At 36.3% G+C, this 26,697-nt stretch overlaps 1 protein-coding gene across 2 annotated transcripts in view; it reads right to left on the reverse strand.

The window, feature by feature from the left end:
- Positions 1–26,697, reverse strand: part of PTPRK (protein tyrosine phosphatase receptor type K) — a 495,428-nt gene that overhangs the window by 59,596 nt on the left and 409,135 nt on the right. For both annotated transcript variants that reach the window (XM_090279830.1, XM_090279829.1), the window contains exons 12-13: positions 25,798–26,071; positions 22,898–22,934 (exon numbers count right to left, since the gene is read on the reverse strand). In XM_090279830.1, the coding sequence (XP_090135956.1) occupies positions 22,898–22,934; positions 25,798–26,071 (311 nt within the window). The remainder of the gene's footprint in view (positions 1–22,897; positions 22,935–25,797; positions 26,072–26,697) is intronic.

Raw genomic sequence — 26,697 nt, forward strand, 5'->3', positions numbered from 1 at the left:
CACATCACCTCTTTCCTAGTCTGCCCACCTCTCCCCCACTCCACCTTGCAGCACTTCCCTTACCAAAGTGTCTGACTCACCTCGACCCACCTGCAGCTTTCATGTGCAGCTATTCTAAAACCAAACTATGATCCTGCTGCTGCTCTGTTTACTGGCCTACGAAACTTTAAAGAAAATAAAAATGTAAATTCAAGTAAATACACTATTTATAACAGCATTTAGAGACTTAAAGTGAAAACATAATAATATGGGAAAAGCTCATGATAGAATAGTAACTTAAATAATTACAATTGCTGCAAATATGGAAAATATGATGTAAGCATTTGATAAGAGAAATAAAAAAGCAAAAAATTATAGTAGTTGTTTTAAGATATTGTTTCAAAGTACTTTAAATGTTGCTGTTTTAACAATTTTTAAGGCAGATGATACAAATGAAACCCTAAACCACTGTTAGTAGCTGGCCCTTGCTCTCAAGGTAAAGTTTAATCCCAAATTTTACAGCCCTTCCATAATCTTGCATTAAGATATTCTGTTAGCCTAATTTCTCACCAATTTCTCAACAGTCTTCCCTGAACATTCCATTAACTTTCATGTCTACATACCTTTGCTTGTTCTGTTCCCTATGCCTCTGGTCCTTTCCACCACCTGATCTCAAGTGTCGTTTTGCATGGAACTCTGTTTTATGTCTGGGTACCTTGTATCACAATGATTACCTCATTTGTTGTCAGGCCCTCTCACTATTCATAGCTCCTTTGGCACATCAGCTACATCATATCAATTTTTATTTTCTTAATGTGCAACACAATTATATTAATTAAGTATTCTTATTCAACACTGTATATTCAACTAACTATATGTATATATTCAAAATTTTATTCATTACATATTCTTGTAAAATTTTATGTCAGAAACTTTTTGGTTGATATGATGCTTTGATAGTTTCAAATTTCAGGATAAGATGTTAAAATGGATTCCACTTTGACATCATAATGCTTCTACTCCCCCATTCTGCCAATTTGTTAAGTCTTCAGGGAACTAAGAATTCAGATTTCAAGTTAGGTAAGAATTGTGCTGGACTGTGGATCACTTCAATTATCCATATTCCACCGTGAGGACTTGGTCAAATGAAGGTCAAATCTTCTTATTTTGACCACTCTACAAAATACTTGTGAGCATCATGCTGCAGATGTGCTGGAGAACGAGGGCGAAAGATTAAAGATGACAACATTTACGCTCTCAAATATAGACCAGTGCCTTAGGTTAGGTTCCCTGGAAGCAGAGCCTGAGACCAGGAGGCAGAGGCACGCGGTTTACTAAGGGCGTGCTTTTGGGGGAAGAAAAGAAGGGACACAGAATAGGACGAGGAAAGGAACTGAGTGGTCTCAGCGGGTATCTACCTCCAGCCTGATCTTTTGGGGAGCTCTGGAGCACAAATTGCCCCGAAGGTGACCTCCCTTGATATGAGGGGGCTAGATTTTTTGTGCCCTCAAGTCAGTTAGCCATTGGCTATAATCTAGAAGGTTTGGGAGGTGGGTGCAGCATAAGGCACAGGGCTAAGAAAATGCTTCTCAGCTAAAAGTGATTCTGAAGAGAAGAGGGGAGGTGGGAGCCATTAGCAGAACACTCACAGAAAGGAGGAAACAAGTCCATGAGCTCAGTCAAAGGGACCTGGGCAGAGCACCAAAACTGACTCAAGTGACACAAAAGCACAGCCCTCAAGTGAAACCATATAATAGCCAAAAAAAAAAAAAAAAAAAGGCAGCAAGAAAAGAGACATTTTGAAAGACACACATTAAGGGAGTTCTAACTTAACCAGCAGTGTTTCTAGCTCAAGCAGCAGTTGTTCATATCTCTCTGTATATCCTGACATTATCTGAAGAAGGTGCTTCAAACCTGCCTCTCCTACTAGGTGACTGTGTCACGTGAGACTCGATGTTTCTTGGCTCCTGTTTCTGGCTGTGCCTCTTGAAATTGCTTCCTTGGATTATTTTAAGCTTATCAAAGCCTTCAGATGTGTGACTGAAACTGAAAAAATGTTTTTAAAAAAATGTCACAGAATAAGTCCTACATGGCTGATCAGATAGCAGCTGGACTCTTCTCTTCAAAGCAGCTCATTCCCTGCACAAAGCATGTGCATGGAGGTTTGCTTCCTATTCCTTGAGTCAGAAATCAAGTTCAAGAAGAATTGTAGGCTGATGTAAAAAGAATTCTCCTCAAAAGTCAGAAATGTCATTGGCTACAGTCAATACTACACTTTCCCCATGGCAATTGTTGTAGACATCTGAACACTGCACGATTGAGTCACGGCCTTCATTTCTTCTCCCCCGACAAATATTTATTAGACACTTACTAGGTCTTCGAATTTGGAAGACATATTAGACAACATGATGTCAGGCACTTTTTTCATAGTGGGGGAAATTAAAAAAAAAATATTTAGAAGTCCTATTTAGAAGCCCAAGATAAAAGTCAACGAGAGAGCGAACGTAGTAGCTGAAGCAGACTTGAATGTTCTGACTTTCTCTTTCCGAGCGTCCTTGATAGCCAGTCATTTCATGGGATTTCAACTGTAGGCAATTTAGACACTGGCCAGGCATTTGGCTAAGGCCACACAACTGGTCTGCAGAACCTAGGTCATCTGAGTCTAAGCCTGGTAATGTTTGTTCACACCACAGCTAAAGATATAGTTCCTGTACTTTGAAACTTTGCACCTTGTTGGGGAAGAAAATAAATGTACAAAATAATACAAGCTGTGTGACGTTAATGCTATATAAACGCTACAGAGTAAAGCTGGTGATTCAAAAGAAGGGGAGATGTGAAGTTGAACTCCCTGAATCAGTCTAAGAAATTGATGATGTAATTGCAATGTCTGTTATACTTCTGAATGTTCTATAACAGAATGGACTATGAAAATTACCTTTTTTGCGGGGTTGTTGGGTATGTGTGACAAATAACTAGAGAATACCAAGTAACCAAGACCTCAATTCCATTTCTGAAAAATTATGTATGCTCCTGATCCTGAATAACTCACCGCCCAAATGTTTCTGAATCAAATTGAATTTGCCTTTTTCTTTTAAAAAAATGTTTTTTTCTTTATCTTTTAATCTGTAGATTTTAAACTAAGTTAAGATACCTTAAAGACTAAAATTTAAAATGACAAAGCCAAAAAGATGTATCAATCCCTGTTCTCATTTCTTATAAGAAAAAACTTCATTGATCTAGTGGCCCATCTGAACCAACATACTCAGTCCCATGCCTTGGCTTTTCTGCACTGCCACCCAGTGTCAGGACCTGTCAGGTGTGACCAGCTGCCTAGTTGCACTTGTTTCGAGCTAACGACAGTCTGGCAGCAGTCACAAGAACAAGGACTTCCTGTGGAAGACAGCCGTTATTTAAAGAGTTCAGTGTTTCTGGTTTGTTATGCCTGCTCTGATCTCAAAATTGTGCCTGATTTTGACTTCTGATCTGTTCCTAATTTCCAGCTTCTGTGTAAGGTGGACTAGGGCAGTCCCTCTGGCTGCTGCCCCTCACCTCCAGAGGACATTTATTTAAGCTCTGGCTCCAGACTTCATCTTCCCTTTCAAGTCAATGGGGGGGAGGGGCAGGGACCTGCCCCTCCCTACCCCGTGCTTCCGGGCTCTGTGCTGTTATTGAGTGCCCTGTGGTTTTCCTCTTCTGGCTTCTGACCTGGTGTGACAGGTCATGCTGGCTCCCGCAAACTTAGCTAGTCACCTAATTCAGATCAGTAACAAAAGATTCACTGTTTTGTAAAGGCCACAGCTCTAAGAGCTTCATCAGGTCAGACTTCTAGGAGAGTAATTCTAAATTCATTATAATCCAAGAAATTTTCAACCAAAGTATCAGTAATTAAGTCTTGTCCATAAGCTGAGTATAACGAGATTAAAAAAAAAAAAATCAAATAACCATCAAATACGAACAGTCAATTAAACTATCAGGGTCAAAACATTCATCTCTTTAAGAGGATGATGAATAGATGCAATAATTCTGGTTTCCAAGCGCTCAAAGGTCTGCGGGTTCTACATTTTTAATTTGTTTCAATCTATTTCATGAAGCAAGGAGTTGATGGCATCCATCAAAGACACAGGTCTGCTCAGTGAAGGACTATCAGCAGCAGTGAGGGTCACCATGTGAAGAGCACAGGCATGCTCAGGACAGCACTGCCTGGACCGGACACTAAATCTTTATTCTCTTGGAAGATAAATATTTTTTTAAAGATTAACAAAGTTGTACAGTAAACCACTTGTAATCTCTGTGATCTCCCCAGAGAGAAAGGAGCTGAGTTTTAAATGTGTCAACAACTGATGGAATGTTGGTGAAGACACTCTAGGACTTCTGAGAAGTGGAGGGGGAGGTAGAAGTGGAGAATGTAGGAAAAGAATGAACAACACGTTTTTTTAGTTTTTCTAACTGTTTCCAGTTGTTCATATTCCCTGGGAAGTAGATCAGAAAAGCACTACTGATTTTGGTACATAAGGGTAGCATTTAGGGCTTGGCACAGATGCCAGAGCTGTGCTCTTAATATGAAAGTGGGCTCTGTGGGGGAATGCCTGGACATATTAAGATATAATGGGTAAATGTGGTACAAGGTAGCAGTTATTGAATTCAGATTTAGAGCATGAAAACCCCGTTGACAAACCTGTTTCCAAAGAGTTTACGCCCATATTAAAATGTTATGAGGTCATAGCTATCTTTACAACTTATACCTTGCCAGATTTCTGAGGATTTTAGAACAGCATGTGTCTGTTATTATTGCATGAAGATAAATTTGCTTTATTTTACTGACACAGATTTAGAAGTTAAATGAAATGGTGGTTTTATACTTAGTGAACAATTTTCTACTACAACGTAAAATTAATTATTAAAGGTCAATTTCATAAGGCAGGAATAATTTTGTATATGATATTTCGTCTGATTAGAGTTGTATGAATGACAATGAAGATTTGAACCCCTCAGTTACCACATATATTCTTATATTTTAAAAAATACTCCTTTATATTTAGGACCAGCTCCTTGAATGCAGACCAGTCCTCCAGAACAAGATGTACCCTGGTCAACTGTGCAGAAAGGGTTACTAAACCATCTTCAAAATTATGTTATCCATACTATGTTTGTTATACAAAAAGCACTGCAATTTTAAAAATCAACAGAAAGAAATCTAGCAGCACAGTTAAAGTAATTAAAGTCTAAATGTGTCTCATTATAAAGAAAAGCTGCTAAGGCATCCAATCAACTTCTTTCTGTTTTCAGAAATAATCCAACTACATATAAGCCAGAAAAACTATAACATGAACTCAAATTGATAATCAATTTTTAATCAACGGCATTTCAATCATTAAAGTGTTCAGCACAAGCTTCCCTTTGGTAAAGGAAAAAGAACCATTAAAATCTTCATCAAAAATATATATTTGCTTCTGGAGATTCTTATATTTGCATGTTTAACAAACAAGTTCTACTCATTCACACATTCAGTCATTCATGCCATCGTACAAAGTCATTATATAAATATCCAGAGTACTGTAAAGTAAATGAGTTGATGAAGAGACTGATACAAAAGAAAACAAACAAGGGTTCTGTACTTTTTGAAACTATAGTCTTCACAGATTTAAAAAATAAGCCATCAAAAAGTTTTAACATTTAAAAAATGTTAACAGTTTCAACATTTAAAACTGTTAACGTTTCATATTTTACACTTTACAATTCCTCTTTGGATAATGAAGTAGCTGTATCAGATGCTATTTTTGTTTTGCTTTCAACTTTAAGAAAAAGGATTAGGAAATCAGAAATAGATGAGCAAGACTTGTTGACTGAGACATGAACTGGAGCTATATAAAATATTTAAGTCCTTAATAAATATTTGTGAATTAATTTAATGAAATGTTTACATCACACTGGTATAAAGTAAAAACTCTGTTTAAGAAGTAATATCTAAAGTATTATTGTTTCATGGCCTTGTGAGAAAGACACAATATTAACAAAGAGAAAGATGAAGATGAAATAGACACAAAGATTTTTAAACTAATTATTTAATATTGTTTGTGCTAATTAAAGAAAATCCAGGGAATCTCATTTTCTGCTGCATTCAGTGAATGGTTTCTGCCAATATCATCTGGGCACATGATGGCAACAATGTAATGATACAATAAAAGGAGACTCAGATTTCAACTTTATTATCTGCCACTTGAAGATACAATGACTCAAATATATCATTGCCCAAGTGTGGCATGTCTCAGTTTGGCAGCTAGTGACTTCTGGAGGCATCTAGAAAATCTGTAGAAACATTTTGGTCTCTCAATGATTAGAGTTAAGAATTTATAATATGTAGATTTAAGAGGACAGGCAGGGCAATCTGCATTAATAGTTGCTGCATTCTATGATTCTCTATATAGTGACAAATATCAGAGTATTCCTTTTGTTTTCTGGTGTGCTGGGTCTAATCATTTAGGAAATTAGTTACATCTTATTTGAAATATTTTCTTCAGCTCTTTTTAAATATTAATGTTAGAAATTTTATTGAATACTTTTAAAATTATGAATGCTGGTATGATAAATAGATTGTGTTTCATGAGCGTGAAGAAGGTCTTACAAAATAGTTGTTATATTTGGAAACTAGTAGGGTTGGGGGGGTCTCTGTTCCATAAACATGCCTCAGTATATGAACAAAGAAGCCTCAGATAACCAAGGCACAGGGAGTCTAAGGGATGTGGGAGGATGAGCTCAACGAAACCGTCGAGTTCTACCAGATCTATATTCCGTAGTGGCCAGTCATGTTTTGGGAGCAGCTGGATCTGGGAGGTTTTTGGATACAAATAATTAATCTTTCAGATAACCATACTATAAGAGGGCTGCTAGCAATATAATTATACACAGAACACTAATTTGATAGGTAAGAAATGATTACCAAATAAAGGTATAAGGAAAGTAATAGTTATTAACCATAAACAAAGGAGAAGGGAACCTTCATCGATGGAAAATTAGGAAAAAAAAATCTAGCACAGTAACTAGGATGTGAGTACCTAAAGGTCAGTGAATGTATCTTCTTTATCTCTGTACTCCTGAGATTTCTGATATTAAATACCCTGCATAAGTACTTTAATAAAAAGATATTGAAATAAATATGGAGAATAAAAGTTAACAAAATAGCAAAATATAGATGTATCACAAAATTATAAAGGCTCCTTGAAAAGAACTACCAATCATTCTGATTTTTTTTAAAGTAAATGACCTGATTCCTTTCAGCCTTCTTCCTAACTTTCGCCTGGATATGTTTGGAAGTGGATCTTGTTCACAGTGCCACCACCGCCCCACCCTATCTTGGACTAATCAGATTTTTCTGCCTTCTCACAGTAAGCAGTCCTGTATATCTGAACACTAGACCTAGGTCTCTATCACTGACAGATCCTCTCTGGGAGAAGCAAGAGACATCATATCCTAAGTCATTGAAGTCATTCCAGATAGAGGCTGAATTAGCTTACATCTCGGGGCAAATTTGAAACGGGAGTCTTCTATCCTGGGGTGCCCCTACTTCCTGCAAAAAGTTAATTTAGGTCATTTCCTGATACCTGCACGATGAGCAACTGTTCCTGTGAATAGATCCAACTAAAAGCATGATGCAAATATAGGGCAGGTCAGTCCCCTGAGCGAGTTCCCCGACTGGGGCCCTGGAGTCCTTCGAACCTCCTGGACATTTGCCTAACAAGGTTAAAAAAATGTGTCTCTTAAACTAATATTATATTTAGAAAAATCACGTTTAGATTTCATTACCCCTATGACACTAATACTTTCGGGAACGAAGTCTAGCATAATTATGATTTTACTACGTATTTATTTCAATAAAGCGTTTATTTAGATAAATAAAAATGGAGAGAAGGCAGTCATGTTTAAAATACCTGCCAAAATCATTCTGGTATTATTTTGGTAAGTAAATATATTGCGATAATGATCATAGTTTAGGGAGATAAGCACATTACTAGTTATTTGGCAAATTCTAAAACTGAATTCCTCTGAAACCAAGAAAGAAGTGATCCATAGTTTAGAAATATGAAAAATTCTATTTTCTCTGCTATATATTACTTTAGATGACTGGACATATCATGGGGAAATATAACTTTTTTCTTTAAGCTTTTTAAAGCAATTATTATATTGACAGAAACCGAAATCTTTGCTTCACAAAAATTTTCCACGTGGCCCTGACCAGTGTGGCTCAGTTGGTTGGGTGTTGTCCCACAAAGCATAATCGCCCCTTCTGTTCCTGGTCACGGCACATGTCTGGATTGTGAGTTTGGTCCCTGTACAAGAGGCAACAGATCAATATTTCCCACCCCATCAGTGTTTCTTCTCCTTTCTTCCCCTTGTTCTAAAAATTAAATATGTAAGTAAATAAATATTTACAATTTTTTCATGTGGTTTTAACACTGATTCCCAGACCCATTTGTTCTTTATTAATAAACAGAATATATAATTTAGATGTTTCACAACCATGTTTCAGACATTATATTGAACATGAAAAAGACTTCTATCAAAACATCTGGTAAAGAGAAGTCAAACTGAAGTTAATTGGTGTTGTACATATTTTTCTATTTTTTTTCAACTTGGTTATATATCTTAAAAGACATTAACTTGTTTTTATTTTGTTTTCAGGAGAAATTTGAAATACTAGTCTACTTTATGTATTTTTCTATGATTGTGACATTTCATCTTGTCATTCTGCAAAGCATTATGTGAATTTTTCAGAGCTTCTTTAAACTGGATTTTTAAAAAAAGGTTCTCTTAGCAGTGAATTTAAAATCAGTCTCTACATTTGCTTCCGCCAACTGGCTTACCTAATGAATTCCAACTTACTCCTATGGCTACTCAGGCTTTCTTCTACTTCGATTATTTTTTGACACATTTTGTTTTTAATGAATAAAGACTACAGTTTTCACAACATCTGGGAATGCTGCCCTATTCAATATGAGAAAGTCTAAAGAATTCTGAAATCAGAGAATTTCAGTGATTAATAAAAGCATATATATAATAAGCTAAGATGATTTAGAATCGCTTGCAACTCATGAAATGTGAAAGAACCACTACATATTCCAGAGCAAACTTATTGAAGGCTGCCTCTTAGGGAAAGCCTAGAAACAAACTTGAGGTGCATCCTTCTTATGGGCTAAATATAACCTCCTCTTGTGGTTGAGCCTTGGTTGGTGTTGGCAGGTCAATGGGAGGGATTTACCCAGGTTAGTCAGTTGCAGGGATTGGCTGTGACCACAGACCCTCACCCTCTGCCCTCTGAGGAGGATCAGCTGTGTGTTTGGAGGGGGGGGGTGCTCCCACGTGGTCTGTAGCTGTCCACTGGGTGCACAGGCTCTGAGGTTTCCTGGGTGGTGCAGAACATGATCAATCCCCACCTTTGTTTTGCCCTCCTTCCTGAGCTATAAAGCAATCTGAGATGGCTGCTACTTGTGCTGGGCTTGGAGATTTCCAGGTGAAGCCAAGCTGTGAATCTAGGCTGGCTAATTCTAGTGCCAGGCCTGGGGCCACTTAGCAAGAGGTATGTGGCTGGGGCCTCACTGAGGCCAGCTGTTGCTTGTTTGAAAGGATTTAGGAATTTGTGAAGCAGGAGTCAAAACCAGGCATTCATATGGAAAAACTGTTGTTAACAGCTGTAAATCGGGTGGGACTGGGATTTCCAAGGGCAGGGCAAAGAGTGTTAGGTCAGGTTGATGGAGTTGCAGATATGGCATTTGCCTGCCAGCTCTGTCTCTGGCCACCTTTCTGTCTGGAAGAAAGCTCTCGCCTTGATGCCAGACACTTAAGTTTCTCTCTGTATGCCACCACTGGGGCCTTTCAAGCCGCTACCCCAGTGCTGGAGCTCAAAGGGAGTGAGTCTGAGTAACTCCGTGTGTGGGTTCTTTAAGAGGGACTGCTTGGGACTCCAGAATTTCTTCCACTGACTCAATCCCTTCTGGTTCATGCAGCCAGAAGTTATGGGAACTTTTCTTCCTGGTACTTAAACCCTGGGCTGTGGGGCCTAGTGTGGGGCTGTGACTCCTCCCTCCTAAGATGTCCCTCCCCAATTTTTATCACGTTGATGCAGACCAGCCTGTTTTGTCTCGGCCCCTCCTACCACTCTGGATGCATGTGGCTTTTAATTCCATAGTTGTCAGACTTCCATTCAAATCAATTTCTGCTGGTTCTGAGTGATGGTGGTTCTATAACTTAGTTGTAATTTTTATGTGGTTGTGTGAGGAGGCAAGCCATGTTTATCTGTGCTGCCATCTTGTCTGGAATTAGGCCAATGACTATTTTTACCCCAAACCTGCTCTGCATGGTAACTGCATACAGGTGTCATTTCCTCCATTCCACAGCTGTCTTCCTTGGAGCTCAGTATCTGGCGTAGTGCCTGACACAGAGTAAGCAGGCAATGAATACATTCTGAGTGAATCACCAACCTCCCAATGTTTAGCAGCTGGTGGAATAGTTAGATGTAGGGAAATTAAGCAAGGCAATAATATATTCAAGAGATGATTTATATGTTAAAAAAAAAAAAATCAGACACCAACAATGTGGTTCTGAGAAGTGATGTGGTAGGAAAGCCTTAAGAAAAGCCCAAATTACAAGAGGTGATGTCTTAGCTACATACTCTTTAAAAAAAAAATTTTTTTTGGCAATTGCAATAGCTTTTTTTTTTCTTTTGTATTGTCCCCATTATCATTTATCCCCTTATACTCCCCTCACCTCCACAATCATCACACTGTAGTCCACGTCCACTAGTCCTTTGTATCTCATTTTAATTTATATTCCTCTTACTATGAGTAAGGTTGAATATTTTTTCATATAATGAAGAGTCATTTGTATAACTTTTTCTGAGTACTGTCTTGACAGTTTTGTTTGTTTTTTTTAACTCAAAATGAATTAGAGACGTAAATGGTAGAGTTGAAGCCATAAAAATCCTGGGAGAAAATATAGGCAGTAAAATCTTGGACATTGCTCATAGTAATATTTTATCTGACATACCTCCTTACTAGGCAAGGGAAACAAAAGAAGAAATAAACAAATGGGACTACATCAAATTAAATAGTTTTTACATAGCCAAGGGAACTATCAACAAAATAAAAAGACAACCCATGGAATGGGAGAACATCTGATAAGGCGTTAATATCCAAAATTTATAAACAACTTATAAAATTCAACACCAAAAAAACAAACAATCCAATTAAAAACTTGGCAAAGGACCTAATAGACACATCTGCAAAGGGGACATACAGATGGTCCATAGACATATGAAAAGATGCTCAATGTCACTAATCATCAGTGAAATGCAAATTAAAACCACTATGAGATTTTATCTCATACCTGTCATAATGGCTATCATCAATAAACCAACAAATAACAAGTGTTAGCTACACACTTTTATTAGACCTTTTTCTTTCTTTCTTGTCTTTTTACAAAAATGTTCTTATTTGATGTAGCCTTGTGTACACAGACTACCAACAATAAACCACATTTACTACGACGATCTCTCCTAATAGCGAAACTTGTCAGAAAAATAATAACTGGCCAATACAAAGCAGCTTTTTAAGAAGTCAGATCTAAGGTGAAGATTATCAGGGTAAGCAGAAGAAAATCTTACTAAACAGTGAAACCCTACCTCAAAATCATAGCCCAGTTACATTTTCATCTGGGAAATAACAGCAGCAAACAGACCAAGAATTGGTTTCCTCAAAAGTAAAATTGGCATTTTAAGAAGAACAGATGCAAAGCCAGGTGTTATTTGTAAATAACAGCAGCAGCCAGCAATTAAAACATCATCTTTCTGGATTTACAATATGGAAGACACACCTGTACATACAAACATATATCAGGATGAGTAGCATTGTTTTAAAAGGAAAATTTATATATTTACTTTAGGATCACTGACTCTCAAAACTGTGAATGTTCTGTTATTCCCAGGGATATATAAAACATGGCAGAGATCAGTTTATCACCTCCAGTATCATATTTACAAATGTTAATTTCTGTACTTCCTTAAACAATGAAGTGAAAATTGTAATTTCTTTACCAGTAAATTCAGCAGGAGCTCTTAAAAGTGTAAAACATGTAAGAATTCAACAAGATTCCAAATTTTGAAGCTAGGTTGAGCCCTGTGTCAAAAACAGCACATGAAAAATCTAAAATTATTTAGATGTTTTGGTGATAACATTCACTTTGTCTTTAAATTAAAAACACACAAAACTATGTGCTTAAGTATGTAGTATTTTTTGTATCTCATTTTTTTAAATTCTGAGAAATTTTTATTTTAAAATGAATTAGAATTTTTTCCAAAATTTTTATAAATGTAATAGGAAATACATAATTTACTTCAGAAAATGGATCACAAAGATACTTTCTAATCTAAATAATGAATACTAATCTAAAAGTTTTCAACATATTGAACAAATTCAAAAGTATATAATTTACAATCTTCTTTCAATAGTGATCAGTGCTCATTCAAGGAAGATTCAATTAACTTTCTACTCTAATGCCATTTATTCAATCATAGAAACAATCTTTAAAGTAGTCCACATTTCATTAAAAACTGAATAGAATGCAAAGTTTCAGACATTAAATGAATAGTGGATAAAAAATACTTTGTCTATTATGGAACAACAATCATAAATTAATGCTCTATTAACATTGAAATTTTGTTTCAAGGAAGTCAAACTGGATTTTAACATTTCATCCCTAGAATAAAATAAACATAGGAAAATGAGAGGCAGAGCTCATGGTATCGTAATATTGTAATAAAACTAATGTAATCTTTTGATTTATGGATTCGCTCCAAAGACCTATTTTTAATTGCTAAGAAGAAAAGTACTTTAAGTGCTTTTTTTTTTTTTTTTAATTTAGCATTTGCCTTCTTTAAAACTAAAGGATTAAAGTAAGGGATCTATACTACCAGTATGTAAAGATAATGATATCAACAAATAACATATATGTATGTATGTGAATATCTATATATATATATATTTGTGAGTATGTTTTTAAAAAGGCTGCACCTTCAACACTGCTTGGAAATCTCTTCACCTAAATATTTAAGTTCATCATTTGTAAATTTTGATTTCCATATAACTGCAGGATGAAACTCAGCGAAAATTGTCACAGCAAATATCCCCTTTCCTCCATTTTCTAAAAATGTGTTCTTCATTTTCTTCTGAACCCTTCGTAGCAGAGACACCAAAATTCATATTTCTACTAACAGACTGTTAAAGGCAATTTAGGTTTTTATATCACGCTTCATGTGCCATCAATTCTCTGAATCTCTCCACTGCGCAATTTGAAAGTTGCTTCCATATTTTTAGGTATTTGTTACAGTTGGACGCCACTTCCAGGTGCCAAAACCTGTATTAGTTACTTTTTTACGCTGTAACAAATTACCACATATCAGTGAGTTAAATCAATGCAAATTTATTCTTACAGTTCTTGAGGTCAGAAGTCCTAAATGAATCTTATGGGACTAAAATTAAAATGTTCATAGGCTTGTGTTCCTTCTGGAGACTCAAGGGGAAAAAATCATTTGTCTTCTGCTTCCTGAGACACCCTGCATTCCCTGGCTCATGTTCTCGTTCTTTCTGCAAAGCACATCATCACCCCAATCCTTCCTCTGTCCTCACATCCTTTCTCTGACCCTGGGCCTCTCACCTGCCACTTATATAAACTCTTACCGAGTCCATCATCCAGGATAATTACCCTATGTCAAGAACCTTAAAATATCTGAAGAATTTTTTGCCATGTAAGGTAACAGCTTCAGGGTCTGAAGATTAGAATGTGGACATCGTGGTGGGGGGGTGAGGTTAGGGAAGCATTGTTAAGCCTACCAAGATCTATTTAATATGACTGCCTAGAAATATTATAGGCTCAGTGCTGACTGAGTTTTAAAAAAGTGATTTTGAAGAGATAACCTTATCACCAAGAGTTTACCATCTTTGCTCTGTAAATCATGCTATTTCTGACCCCTGCTCATAAATGTTATGAGTGGAGGAGTTATTCTCATTTGTCCCTGAAGGCAATTTCCTAGAAATAAAGCAATAATATAGGCTTTGCTATTGATATTATTTCAATGAAACTTTAAATTATAAAATTCCCTCTGATAAACAACTGCCATCCTCAGTTTGATGTTATCAGTATACACTAACTACCAAATAAAAATCTCACGATTAGCCTTTAATCACACTAGAGAAATCATTATTATAGCGGACTTCTGGTAATCATAGTGTCTTTGTTGACCTGAAAATGAGAACTGAGCATATATTAGTATTTAAATTAGTGATTCTAGACAGGCAATGTAGAATGAGTGTAGTATATTGAAAAAAGTACAGGAATTGGTTTTTGATTCTATACTTTCAATAGCCTATTCTATTTTGGGAAAGTCAAATTATCAATGAACATCTGTTTTCTCATCTATAAAATGAGGGTATGACTTAAAGCAAGGTTACTAAAATTTTAGCATATAATCATTTAGCTAAAGAAATACTGAATAAAATATAAGTATTTTATTACTATAAATTTACAAGATTAAATTTACTTATTACCAATACAATTTCCATTACTTATTATAAAGCCAACTGTTGAAAACAAAAGAGCTCTTTGGTGGTAAACTGGAAATCAGGGGTTATGAGTAGTAGATAGAAGTTTTATGAACCTATTTATTTTAATAGTTTGCACATTATCAATACATGTCATTTCAAGCAACACTATCAATTTAGCAATTAACTTGAAAACTTACTGGTATACTTAAAAACAGAGGTAGAAGTTTTATTTTTATATCTTTTCAGAAATATACTTAATGGAAACTCTTCGAGAAGGCATTTCTTAATATTCTGAATGCAGCAGGTTTGTGTATGTAAGCATTTTTCTCAATTTGAAAAACAGTTTATTATAAATGTAAATGCTCAATCTCTAAAATGTCTGCAAAGTGAACTGGTACTATCTTTGTAATATGTCATTGATAAATAAATAAACAAGCATAGTTAGTAAATAAAATTCAATTGGCTTCTTTACACAGAGATTAGAATTCATCACTTGAAATTTTCCATCAGTAGCTTTGCCAATTTTGAAAACTCTGCATACATTAGTAGAATACTTATGTAGTATACACACTGATGTCACATATAAAACTTTCACTATCTTTTTTTTAGTCTTTAATTTTCTCAGGCCTTTATATGTATCATGAGTTGCTCAATAAGTTTCTCAAAGTAAAGAGTTTCTATGTCATTTGCTCTATTTATAGAAATGTAAATAATCTCTCAGAAGGGCTGATGAGGACAGGACATTGTGCACATATCTCATTCAAGTCTCCAGGAGTCATCTGACTTGGTGACAAATAACCCACACACACTTTCCCTGTACTCAATAAGGGGGAGGGTAAAATCGTATCTACTGTTTACAGCTATACTACTCATAAAGAGAAAAGGTGGAAATTAATATAAGAAATAATAAAATGAGTAACTCATGCAAAGCCTTTCTACATGTTTTTTTAGTTCTAAGAGTACAGCACAATTTAAATAGAACATAAGCAAAAGCTAATTGGAATACTAAGAGGTAAACTTTTTCATTTTTTTACTTTCTGTAAAGATTAAAAAGAAAACAATCACTTCAAATTACTTCTAAATTATGTCATTAAAATAAAGAGTGGTAAAAAAAGACAACTTATATATATATTCAATTTTTTAAAAGGAGAACAATTCTGGACAACAATATTCTTTCATTCCAAAGAGATTGACTGCATTTATATTAAAAATCAGACATGAACAAAAAATAAAAGCAGATTGTCACCCCTACCCTTATAAACCTTATAGTCCATCCAGACAGTTCTTCAGCCTAAGAAATGTTTGAACAATAAACAATTTGTATAGTCATTAGCTTTTCAATTCAATGTAGAAATATTATGTTTTTAATCTACTTGAGTTTCACAAAAGTAAAGGGATATTTTAGTTTTGCAAAGAAATTAAAATAGACTAGCTGTTATTTTTTAGTATAACAGAGAAAATACTTTCTCTATATTAAGAAATAAATTTATAATGATAAGCTCTTTGACAGAGCACCAGCAAACATCGGTGCTTAATAGAGGTTAGTTCTGATTTAAGCTTTATTAAAATTGTACCTGTTCCTCGCTTGGTTTCATTTTGACATGCTTTCATTTTCCTCAGTTCAAAAAGAAACCCCAAATCAGATTAATTTTTAATTTTTTAAGAACTAGGGCACAGACTAGTTACTTTGCAGAAGAAAGGAGTATAAGTACAAATAAGAGTATTTAGGATTTGGAGAGAAAACACAAAATCATTCTCACTGATTTAATTTCTTCAGAGCTGGCAGCTTCCTCAAAGCTAATTTCATCCTAGGAACCAAAAAAAGCCACGACCATGGCAAGAATTTTTTAATAGCCAGCATCAACTATTACAGTTGACCCTAATTTCTATCAGCTTAAAAAATGATATATGAGATCTGAAAATTTCTGTATGTTTTACCATTTCCTTCAACATGTTGCTAGCAAAATATAAAGCATATTAGTGTAGTTTAAGAAACTAAGGTTAGAATTTTAGACTCTGCAACCCAATTAAATATTTATTCTTTTAGACTTCAACCCTTTTTTCAAACCATCCTCCACTGCAGTTTTAAGTTCTGAAAGGGGTCAAAGACAAGAGTGCAATTTAAGAGCTGATTATTAAGTTGTACTCAAGTTCAAGTTCATCTGTGGTAAATACAATAAAAATGAATTCAGCCAAATAGCTTCTACACACATGGTACAATGAAATGGAGCTTCCATGGTTTACTCTAACTTCTTGACCAAGTATTCTTTTTCTTCTCATATTTGTTACTTTTGAATGATCACTCAAAAAGACACTTTTATCCACCTGTACACTCATAGGAAAGGACAATGAAGATTTGACAAAAGCAACATGAGACAAAATTAAGATTATAAAAAGAAATGCTTAAAAAATTACTATTCTTTATCCAGCAATTAGGCAATAGAGAGCAAAGAAAGGAAGAATAAACATAGTAAATCAAATATTATCAGTGTTCGTATGTTTTATCATATATATTGGATGAAATTGTCCCCTGGCTGCTTTGGCTCAGTGGATTGAGCGTCGGCCTGCGAGCTAAGTGTCGCTGGTTCGATCTTCCAGTCAGGGCACATCAGAGAAGGAAAACTCTGACTCCAAAAAACCTCCGCTGCCTTGCGGCACACCTCTTCAGGGGAAAGGCTAAGGGAGTAAACCCCGACAGAAAATCCGGAGCCGGAGTCCTTAAGGCGGTTTGACGTTGTAGTCAACACCGGCAACTCCTGCGGCGCACCTGAAGCCAAGCTGTATGGACTCCGTCTTTCCCTTGGATCCTTCAGCTGCGAAGAGAGGGGGGGTCTGCTGCATGAGCAACAGCAGACCCTCCATATCACCCTGCCCAGGCTCTGTAGCTTCAGCTTCACTGGAGAGGACACTCCAGCGTCATCGCAAGATGTCGATTCAACACGGGAGGAGACAGATACCGTGTCACTCCCGAGTCGGACTGCACAGCCATTCTCGGCAGTGCAGATAGACTCTTAAGAAGCTACACCATCGTCTCTCGAGACGGACGGCTGCCGACGACGATTGGATGAAATTGTCTACGAACATCTATCCATACTTTTGTGACAAGTGAATTTTTCTAATACTGGAATGCATGTTTAAAATGCATAAAGTCAAGATATTTTTGAGGGATTAGAAGGTACCTATATCATTGTTGTTCAACATAAGTAATATTCTGAATTAATAATGGTAGGACTTAGACCATTCCCGGGATGGGAATATATAAAATAAGCTCCAGCTTATAGATATCTTTCACAAGTCACACATCAACTTTGGGTTTACCAAAAGAATAAACAAACTGGTATGAAATGAATGGATGAAGACAGATATGCATGCCTTAGGTTTGGATTTCCCCCTTCCCATGGCTTCTAGGGGAACTGCCTGGGTTCCTCCTTTCCAGCTCTCCTGGAGCTGGGTGACGATAAATTCCACCCAAGCACCTAAGCCAAGGCAGCAAATGTGTTCCTGGTGCTCCAGACCGGTATCTACCAGGGGATTGCTTATTTTTAAAATATCATTAGTAATGATTACGTTATAGGGACTTAAGTGCTTTCTTGTAATTGTTCTGTGATATTTTTATCCCTAAGGGGAAAAAACATCTAATGTCAGTTCAGACACCATTTGCTGCAGGTAATACATTACCCACCCGTAGCGGTTTCCACAATAAGGACGTTTATTTTATCAAACATACGTGTGTGAAGTTAAGAAGTTCCAGCAACGGGTAGCTCAGCTTATTGTTTTCTTTGCGTTTTCTCCTCTTTTGAGCCAGTTTGGCCCTGAACTTCTAAATATCAAACCCTCAGAAAATAATGCCCATGATAAGGACGGTTTGGGGATTATGCTTGCCATCTCTCCTTTTATAAATTAGAAAGGAAAAAATATATATTTCTTAGAAGTCTGGACAGAAGAGATAGTCTTAGATCTCTGTGACCAAAACTGGGTTACAGACACAACCCTAAACCAGTCATTGGCATCGGCGCACGGCAGCTGTTTAGATCAGCGGCTCCCAAAGTGTGGTTCCCTCAGCGGCACGGGCAGCAGCAGCAGCAAACTTGTTAGAAATGCACATTCTTGGGCCCCTCCCTGGGCCAACTGATGTAGAAACTCTGAAGTTGAGATCAAATTACCTGTTTTAACAAGGCCTTTATCTGATTCTGACTCAAACTAAAGTCTGAGAATCAGTAAGGCCAACCTGATTCATCCTGCGGTTTGAGCCCAATTTCCTTAGCAGCTAAGGACACGTTCTCCTGAAGTCTTTGCAAGTGTTCCCTCTGCCTTGAATGCCCCTTCGTCACATGGGTTTTCCCTCATTTCCTTCACCTGACCAGTGAGTCTGATAATCATATATAAAATAGTAATGCCCTAGACACATGCCCCAGCATTCCCTACCCAACCCCCGCCCCCTTACTGTTTTATTTCTCTCCAAAAAGTTTACCATCCATCTGACTCTAACGTATTTATTTGTTTCTGGTCTGTTTCCCTCTAGTGGAATTTAAGTTCCATAAAACCAAAGGCTTTGTTCTTTGTATTCCCTGCTCTCAGTCCAAATAAAATTAGAGGAGTCGGAGAACGGTTATTTACAAATGGAGTTTTGGAATAAAACCCAGTCTTCACTCAGGAACTTAAGTGTCTGTCATAATATAGAATAAGCCCTATTTCATTAACTCAGCTCCCCCCCCAAATACTATGTTGAAATAAATTTGCATATATTACACATTTTTCTGTTCTATCAAATTTCATGGCTTTTAACAATGCTCATGTCAGATATCTTTTTAAAAAATATAGTTGAACAACATAGAAACCTCTTTTGAAATTAAATTTTAAGTAACTGGTTTTCTTCCAAAAATCCAGAAATTCATGAGGGGGAAACTGGACACAACCAAAATAGTTTCATAATAAAATAAGTTGCTTATTTAAGCAGACTGCAGTCTTGTCAAGTTGTTGTAGTATTGGTTTTATTTTTTAGTCTTATTCTAGGGATTTATTCAATATCTTGATTTCTTATCAATGCTTGCTTTATGTTAAGAATAATTTTATGTAAAAGAGTAGTACATGGTTTCATAAGTGACTGAGAACATTTTAAATGAGATAGTATACTAAATATTATTGAACAAGATAAAATCAAACTTTAATTGAAATGCATCTCTCATTAGCTTATTATTGATAAAGTATATTTCTATAGAATACTTTTGAAAAGTCCTTGAAATAAATTTTATTATAACATAATATTTGCAAGAATCAGTATGTTTAAATCTAAACATAAAACTATCACTCATTGAAATAATTTCCTCCAGAAGAAAAGAAAGCTAGTGCAGTACACATTCTCTTACAAGGCTCTTAGCTGCTTATTTATGAAGAATTGTGTGTGTGTGTATACCGATTATGAGCAGTTATAAATCAGATGTAAAAAGATAGTGTACCAGTACCAGCAGCCTAAAGCATTCAAGCGGCACAGTGCTTCCACCACACTATACAAGTGACTTTCCAGTGATGATCCTGTTTCTTAATGTACCACAGAAACCTTTCCTGATATTTATTCTCCATTTTGCTTCCCAGACATATTGGTGACTAAGTTCCTTTTCATATGTTTATTACAATTCTGGTTTGGGATATGCTATTTTATAAAGGGAATGATTTTCATGACATCCAGTATAATTTAGATAAACCCTTCCACTCCATTTGGGTGTGCATCTTCTCAATGACTTCTTACCTAAATGTGAATCAGAGAGCATAATCTTTGGTCTCAACCAAAATGAACGAAACTCCCAAAATACCCCTTCTCTTGTCCTATAGTACATATTCATGTCACTATTTATTTAGACATTATGAGGTTGATTATTTGCTTTATATGTTTTTTAACAGTCAGGCCAATGTCTGTATCCTCTCATGTCTTAGCATCACCAGGTATGAGTTCCAAGAAGGCAAGAAACAATTTATTACATTGGAAAGTTTGTAGAATAAGTCTCAGGTGTCAAAATTTTTAAAAAATGATCATGCTAATTGTTTTTGTATTTTAAATAGTTTCACATCCCACAAAAATGTTTCAGCACCCTAAATCAATGCAGTAAACACATTTTAAATATAGCTTAATGAAATTTTATGTATGTTTACTTCTGTATAATACTTAACCATTCCTTGCCCAAAAGGTTCCTTCATTTCTCTTTCCAGTCAATATGGTAATGCCATTTTGTCTTAAGTGAGTCTTAAAAATACCCTGTTGGAAATCCTTTTATTTTCATATTGAAAAATTTTATACCAAAAGATGACCATATTTCTATGGTGTTAGTTACAAATGTAGTTAGGCGGTAAGTTGATTTTGCCCTAATAAGTGTGGTTTTTCACAGTGGAAAAAAGCTAACTGGTCAGAGAAGGAATTATATTAGATATGGATTGAAGCATTAAAAATTTACTTTACCCCCAGGTAATATCAGCCCTAAAAATTTAGTTTTGTTTTCATACGTATTCCTTTCATAACTACATAACACAAATTATGTCCTCTGAAGTAAGGTACAAAATGATTATAATTATATATAAAGTATTTTAATCCTCACAATAATAGTGAGGATCAAATACTCCATTATTTATATGTTGCAAATGCTAAAGGATAGTAAGGGGCAAAATCAGGATATGAACCCAGACAGTCCAGGGCCAGAGTACACTTCTCTTACTCATTAAACCACACTGTCAACATGAGATCCAGAAGTAGAGCAGGAATAAATTATTAAACAAAGGAGAAACTACCACAAATGGACTATTTCTTTCTAACTCTGAGTTTTTGACAAATACTGTGTGCCACATGGTAAATCTGATTTCCATAATCTTACCTCTCCTACAGTCTAAATCTCATATGATATTTTTTATCACAATTTTATTTGTATTGACAGGGACAAAATGACAAATAGCTTGTGTAAATGTAGAATCATTTAGTAGCTACCTTTTCTCAGTGACAGAAATACAGCAGGACCATATCTAAAAAAACTTTTGGAGGCTGATGCAAGACTATTTTACATTTCTGGCTTTATTTTAAATCTGGAAAAACACACAAATGGTATATACCTAAATGCTTTCTGCCATTATCTTCTAAAAATTTCAACCCTAACTCTTGATCAGTAAGTTGATTTTAAAATAAAACAAATGCTTATACATTATATACATCTGTGTATATTTTCTCTTTCCCTTAATTAAGGATTACTTTTTAAAAAATCATGAAGAATCTTCGCATTTGAATTGAAAAGTAGTTTTCTTCCCTCTTTTGTGAAGCTTTTTATTACTTCTCACGAGTCATGAAAAAGTCTTTATTGCCTTCACAAACAAGGGTAAAACACCAACGCTTAATTGAGCAGATTGACGATTAGATGAGAAAAATGATGAAAGGAGTGAAGCCAGAACAAACAGAATCTGGCCATTCATTTTGTCCCCAAATGAATCAGCTCCTGCTCATGAATGTGGGGCTAATACGAATTCTGGCAGAAAACCACCCAGAGCGCCAACTCTCCGCAGAGCCCCATGACTACATGCAAACAGCTTTCTCTTGTTTGTCTTGTTCAAGTGCACCAACCCCTCTCTCTCCCTTGCTGGCACAATCTCGTAAATCTTAACTGAAGGATTATAAACATAGTGAGCGCTGGAGATTTTCTCCCACTCTGAACTCTAAATACTCGTTCAAAGATGAAAATGTTTTCTCCTAAAGAAACTAGGCAACAAAGCTATATATGAAATGTCAGCAGGAACTGCCCTGGCTATTAGCCATCACAGATCTAATTTTTTTGCATTGGTTAGATTTAAAAAATTAAGTTAAAAAATAAAGTAAAGCATCTTCAATGAAACTGCACTACTGATGGAGACGAATCCGCCGTACCTATGCTCTTTCATATGCACTGACTAGCGCGGTTCTTCTTACCTTTGATTGTCTACTACAGAAAGTAACAGAGGTTTTTAAACAAGCGCCTTGCGATTTTGAATTGATATTGCTGAGCTTTTCCCAGTACGTTGATCAGCAGCACAAGACCTTTCAGATACTAAATGGCAGAAATAAGCCCTTCTAAGGATTTCTAAATCCTTCCTATTCTCATAACAAGATTCTTCCAGTCAATTACTGGATGGAAACTAGCACCCCGTTATGTGTTAAAGACACCCGAGTGAGTCAGAGGACTTGGCTGGCAGTTTAACTGGGTCCTACTACAAATACTCTGTAATAGAAGTGCCACATGTAATTAGCCCTGAAGCAGGGAACAAAGCTCTTTCATTTTAGAAAGCTGGCGAATGAAATTTGAAAAAAAAAGCAAACTTCTTACCTTTTGTAGCAATTCGTACACACTGGGTTTTAGTTTCCTGATGGAGTAAAAAAATGAAAGAAAATAGTCAGTGTAGACATGCTTCCTATTTCATAAACTGTAACTATTATGAAAATCAATCTGGGGTTATAAAATAGGTTTTTAAAGAATTGAATTGCAGTATTAAGGAACCTTTAAATGTTTTTATATGTATTCTCAGATAACATTCTTTTTTAATGTAAAATAAGAACTTTAAAAAAATTGAATATTTTTTCAAAAGATTTAGGTGTCTCTTTTCACCTTGTAATGAAACAGGCTATCTTGTCTGGCAAAAGTATAATGGCATTCTATTTGCATTTTAGTACTTTTTGAACAATCAAGAAAAAAAAATTTGCAAAGCTAATACAAATAAGACCCAAATATAAACTATTTTCACCTCATGGCTGTGCACTCTGTCCAAAGCTGGGCATTACATACTCCCACTTGGAGCCTAGCATGACTACAGAGCTAAATGAGCAGTTAGAAAAATCTTCAAAAATTACATCATCACAGTTGCAACATAATTTATCTTTTTTTTTCTCTTCTTAATTTAGCTGTTCAGGGATAAATCTTTCTTGGTGATTATTTCCTCCTCTTGCTAGACAGATGGGATTGAGGAAGTAGTGGAAGTAGGGAAGGACACACATTATTTCAGATTCTGTTTTTTATCCTTTTTTTTTCTTTTTCTTTCCCTTTTCAAAAAAAATAAAAATGTTGTGGGTGGCACTAGGAGGTGGAACACACTTTTATGCCCCCAACTCTTACACTTATTTCATTCAGTTTATATCTTTGAATATATGGGAGGTTGGAAAAGATGTTAAAGCCAGTGAACAAAACAGAGGCTATTTATTTTTAAAGATGCGCTGATAACTTCATCTTGAGTAGTTCTATATACTGATAAACCAATAGTTTATAATTTTCTCTTAAGCATGTGCTATTTTAAAATTAAGTAAAAGAAAGCATTGAGGGGGAATCAGTAATTAAGAATGAAAGTATGCAATTCTATTCCTTAACTGTGACCTAAGGCCTTCATAATAAACTGCAAGAGATTATTTCACTTTCCCATAAAGCCCCAAAGGGATTTTGATTTCCTAAAAGTGATTGTTGTTAACTCTCTCAGGATTATAGACTCTGCTGGTAGGGGCCATATTAATTTTAAAACTCTTTTGCCAGGATAACTGTGAAATATATTGTTGCTACTCTGTACTTTGATTATATCACATGTACACACAGTAACAATCAGGAGAGAAAATTAATAAGGATGCTTTTACAGAATGCCAGAGAAAATCTTTTATAAGCAACATGCATTTCTTAATACTCCTCTCATACCACATAGCAAATGACAGAAGTTAATTTGCAATCTTTCGGCTCTGTAAAAATGAATATGAATATCTAAACACAGAACTATGCTTTCTACCACTATGCAACTGCATATCCAGAATGGAATGTTAACTTCCATAGCCATCTCATGACAGGTAGGTGGGGAGGGGGCAGATGACTTGCTTTTAAAGACTCCTGCTTATGAGGAAATATACCAGAAAATGAGAAGAGCATTTTCAACCATGAGCAGCTTCTGGCTTTGGGGTACATTTTAGAAGATGCTGTGGCATTTTTCTCTGCCATATTCTATAAGGTAAGCAGAAAAAATAAGCTTTCATCAAAAGCAACTAGTCAAGACTCTTAAGTTCTCATGGTCCCTGAAGACATGTAAATGGATTGTTATGTTTTCCACTTAACTTCCAAGACATAAGAGGAGCATTGCTACTAGACATCACATATTTTACAGCATCTCTCAAGTACCCACCTCAGGGACTCAATTACCCAAACCCAGCAACTTCCTATAAAGTTACTAGTAAACAAAAATATCATTCTCCTATTGGATTTCAAATTGTGGACATTTTCTCTTCTCAACATCTTTTTTTTTTCTATCTCTCTCTGAAAAAAAAATTAAGTAAGTTGTAGGAAAGAAAATCCTTCACAGAGAACAGCATGAAGCATGAAAGGCCAGGTTATTTCCCCACATATGGAACCACTGTTGTTTCTAACTTCCTGTTGTGTTTTCCTCTTCAATATTCATTTGGGACCTGCGACAGTCCTCAAAAACAACTGCGTCCAGAATGGGAAAAGGAGGGGCCACCAAGGAAACAGAAAACAGGCTCCTCGAAGGGCACAGCATTCAGCTGTCTCCAGGCAGCCTTCTGTTTAGGTTCTGTCAGATATACCACAGGCGACCTATTTGTAATCAGAGGATTGTTACTGGTTATTTACTATTTGGCTTGTCTACCCCCTGAAAAGTTTATAAGCGTTTATTAGCCTGCTGTGGAACATGCTTTCTGTTTATCCTGCAGTAAATTTAATCTTCTGAAGTGAGCCACCACTGAGCAAAGACAGAACAATGCCCGATGTTTACTGGGGCTCCAGTCCTAGCAGCACAGCCACACACACCCTTTTTCAAATCATTTTGCTCACAGTTGCCCTTGTGGGCTTTCCTGAAGAAGGTTCAAGTAGAAGCAGTTACTAGGAAACAGGAATCCTGTGCAAGGTAACAACACATGGAGTCACAGCTCAAAACTGGGCACGCTGTTGGGAACAGAAACAATGCCACACACACACACACACACACACACACACACACAAACAATGCCACACACACACACAGAGAAACAATGCCACACACACACACACACACAGAAACAATGCCACACACACACATACACAGAAACAATGACACACACACACCACACACACACACACACACACACACACACACACACACGATTTTCCCCCCTTTATTTAACTGACGAACGCTACTGGGTATTTATAACATTTGACTGCAGCCCTTCGTCAGGGCAGTTAAAAAGCAAATCTTGGAGGAAGCTTACCTTCTCTACACTGCTCATTGCCTGGAAATAAATGTTGTAGCCTTTGCGTGGAGCCAAAGGGGGGTTCCAAAAGCCCTGATAGGTCCTATTGTCGCCCACTGTGAATGGGGCAGGTTCAGGAAGATTCCCTGGGGGTAGCTCAGCAGCAAAGTAGTAGGGTGCTCCCCCACTCATGGCATTCTGGTATGTGACAGGAACCTGGTAGCATTCCATGGCTCCGGCTTCTCGCTTGGTTCGGTGTGGATGCAACTCCTCCACAACAATTTGATAAGCACTTTTTGGAAAAAGAAAATAAAACACATATTTAGAGGTTCTAGGTACTAGGAGTTCTCAAAACAAAACAAAACAAAGAAAATACTACTTAATAGTAACACGAAACATTGAAAAGTCTTTAAGGTCAGTCTTAACACCGCATTCTTGTTTTCAGCTATTTTGCAATAAAATAGAATTTCACATGGATTCCAATCCCAATGTAATTACCAAGGAACAGAAAAGGAAAAGTTAAAAACATCAGCATAGAACTCTACACATTTTTAACTGTTGAGAAATGAGTCACCCTAATAAGGAGCCTGACATTAACCAGAGAGACATAACAGAGTAAGCTTTTTGTCTGATATGTTTAAATGTTTTAAGTAATATTTTTCTTTGAAATGATAGTATCGAAGGTCCCGCTAGCTCCAAGGCCTAACAGAATGGCTGCCTCAGGACAGAGCGCAAAGCACCAGTTTGCACTTGTCACAGTGCTGGAGACAGAACGCGCTGACAGGCAGTTTCCACCTCTTGACCTTGCCCCGGCATCAACTTTGGCTCACAGCTATGCAGATCTAAAGCATAAGTGACATGCTGCAATACGGGCACAGATGGACAGAAATCTGTCCTCACCACCAAAATAGAGCTGCC

Source organism: Furipterus horrens, unplaced genomic scaffold (assembly GCF_987537825.1).
Source record: "Furipterus horrens unplaced genomic scaffold, mFurHor1.1.pri manual_scaffold_6, whole genome shotgun sequence".
NCBI lineage: Eukaryota > Metazoa > Chordata > Mammalia > Chiroptera > Furipteridae > Furipterus > Furipterus horrens.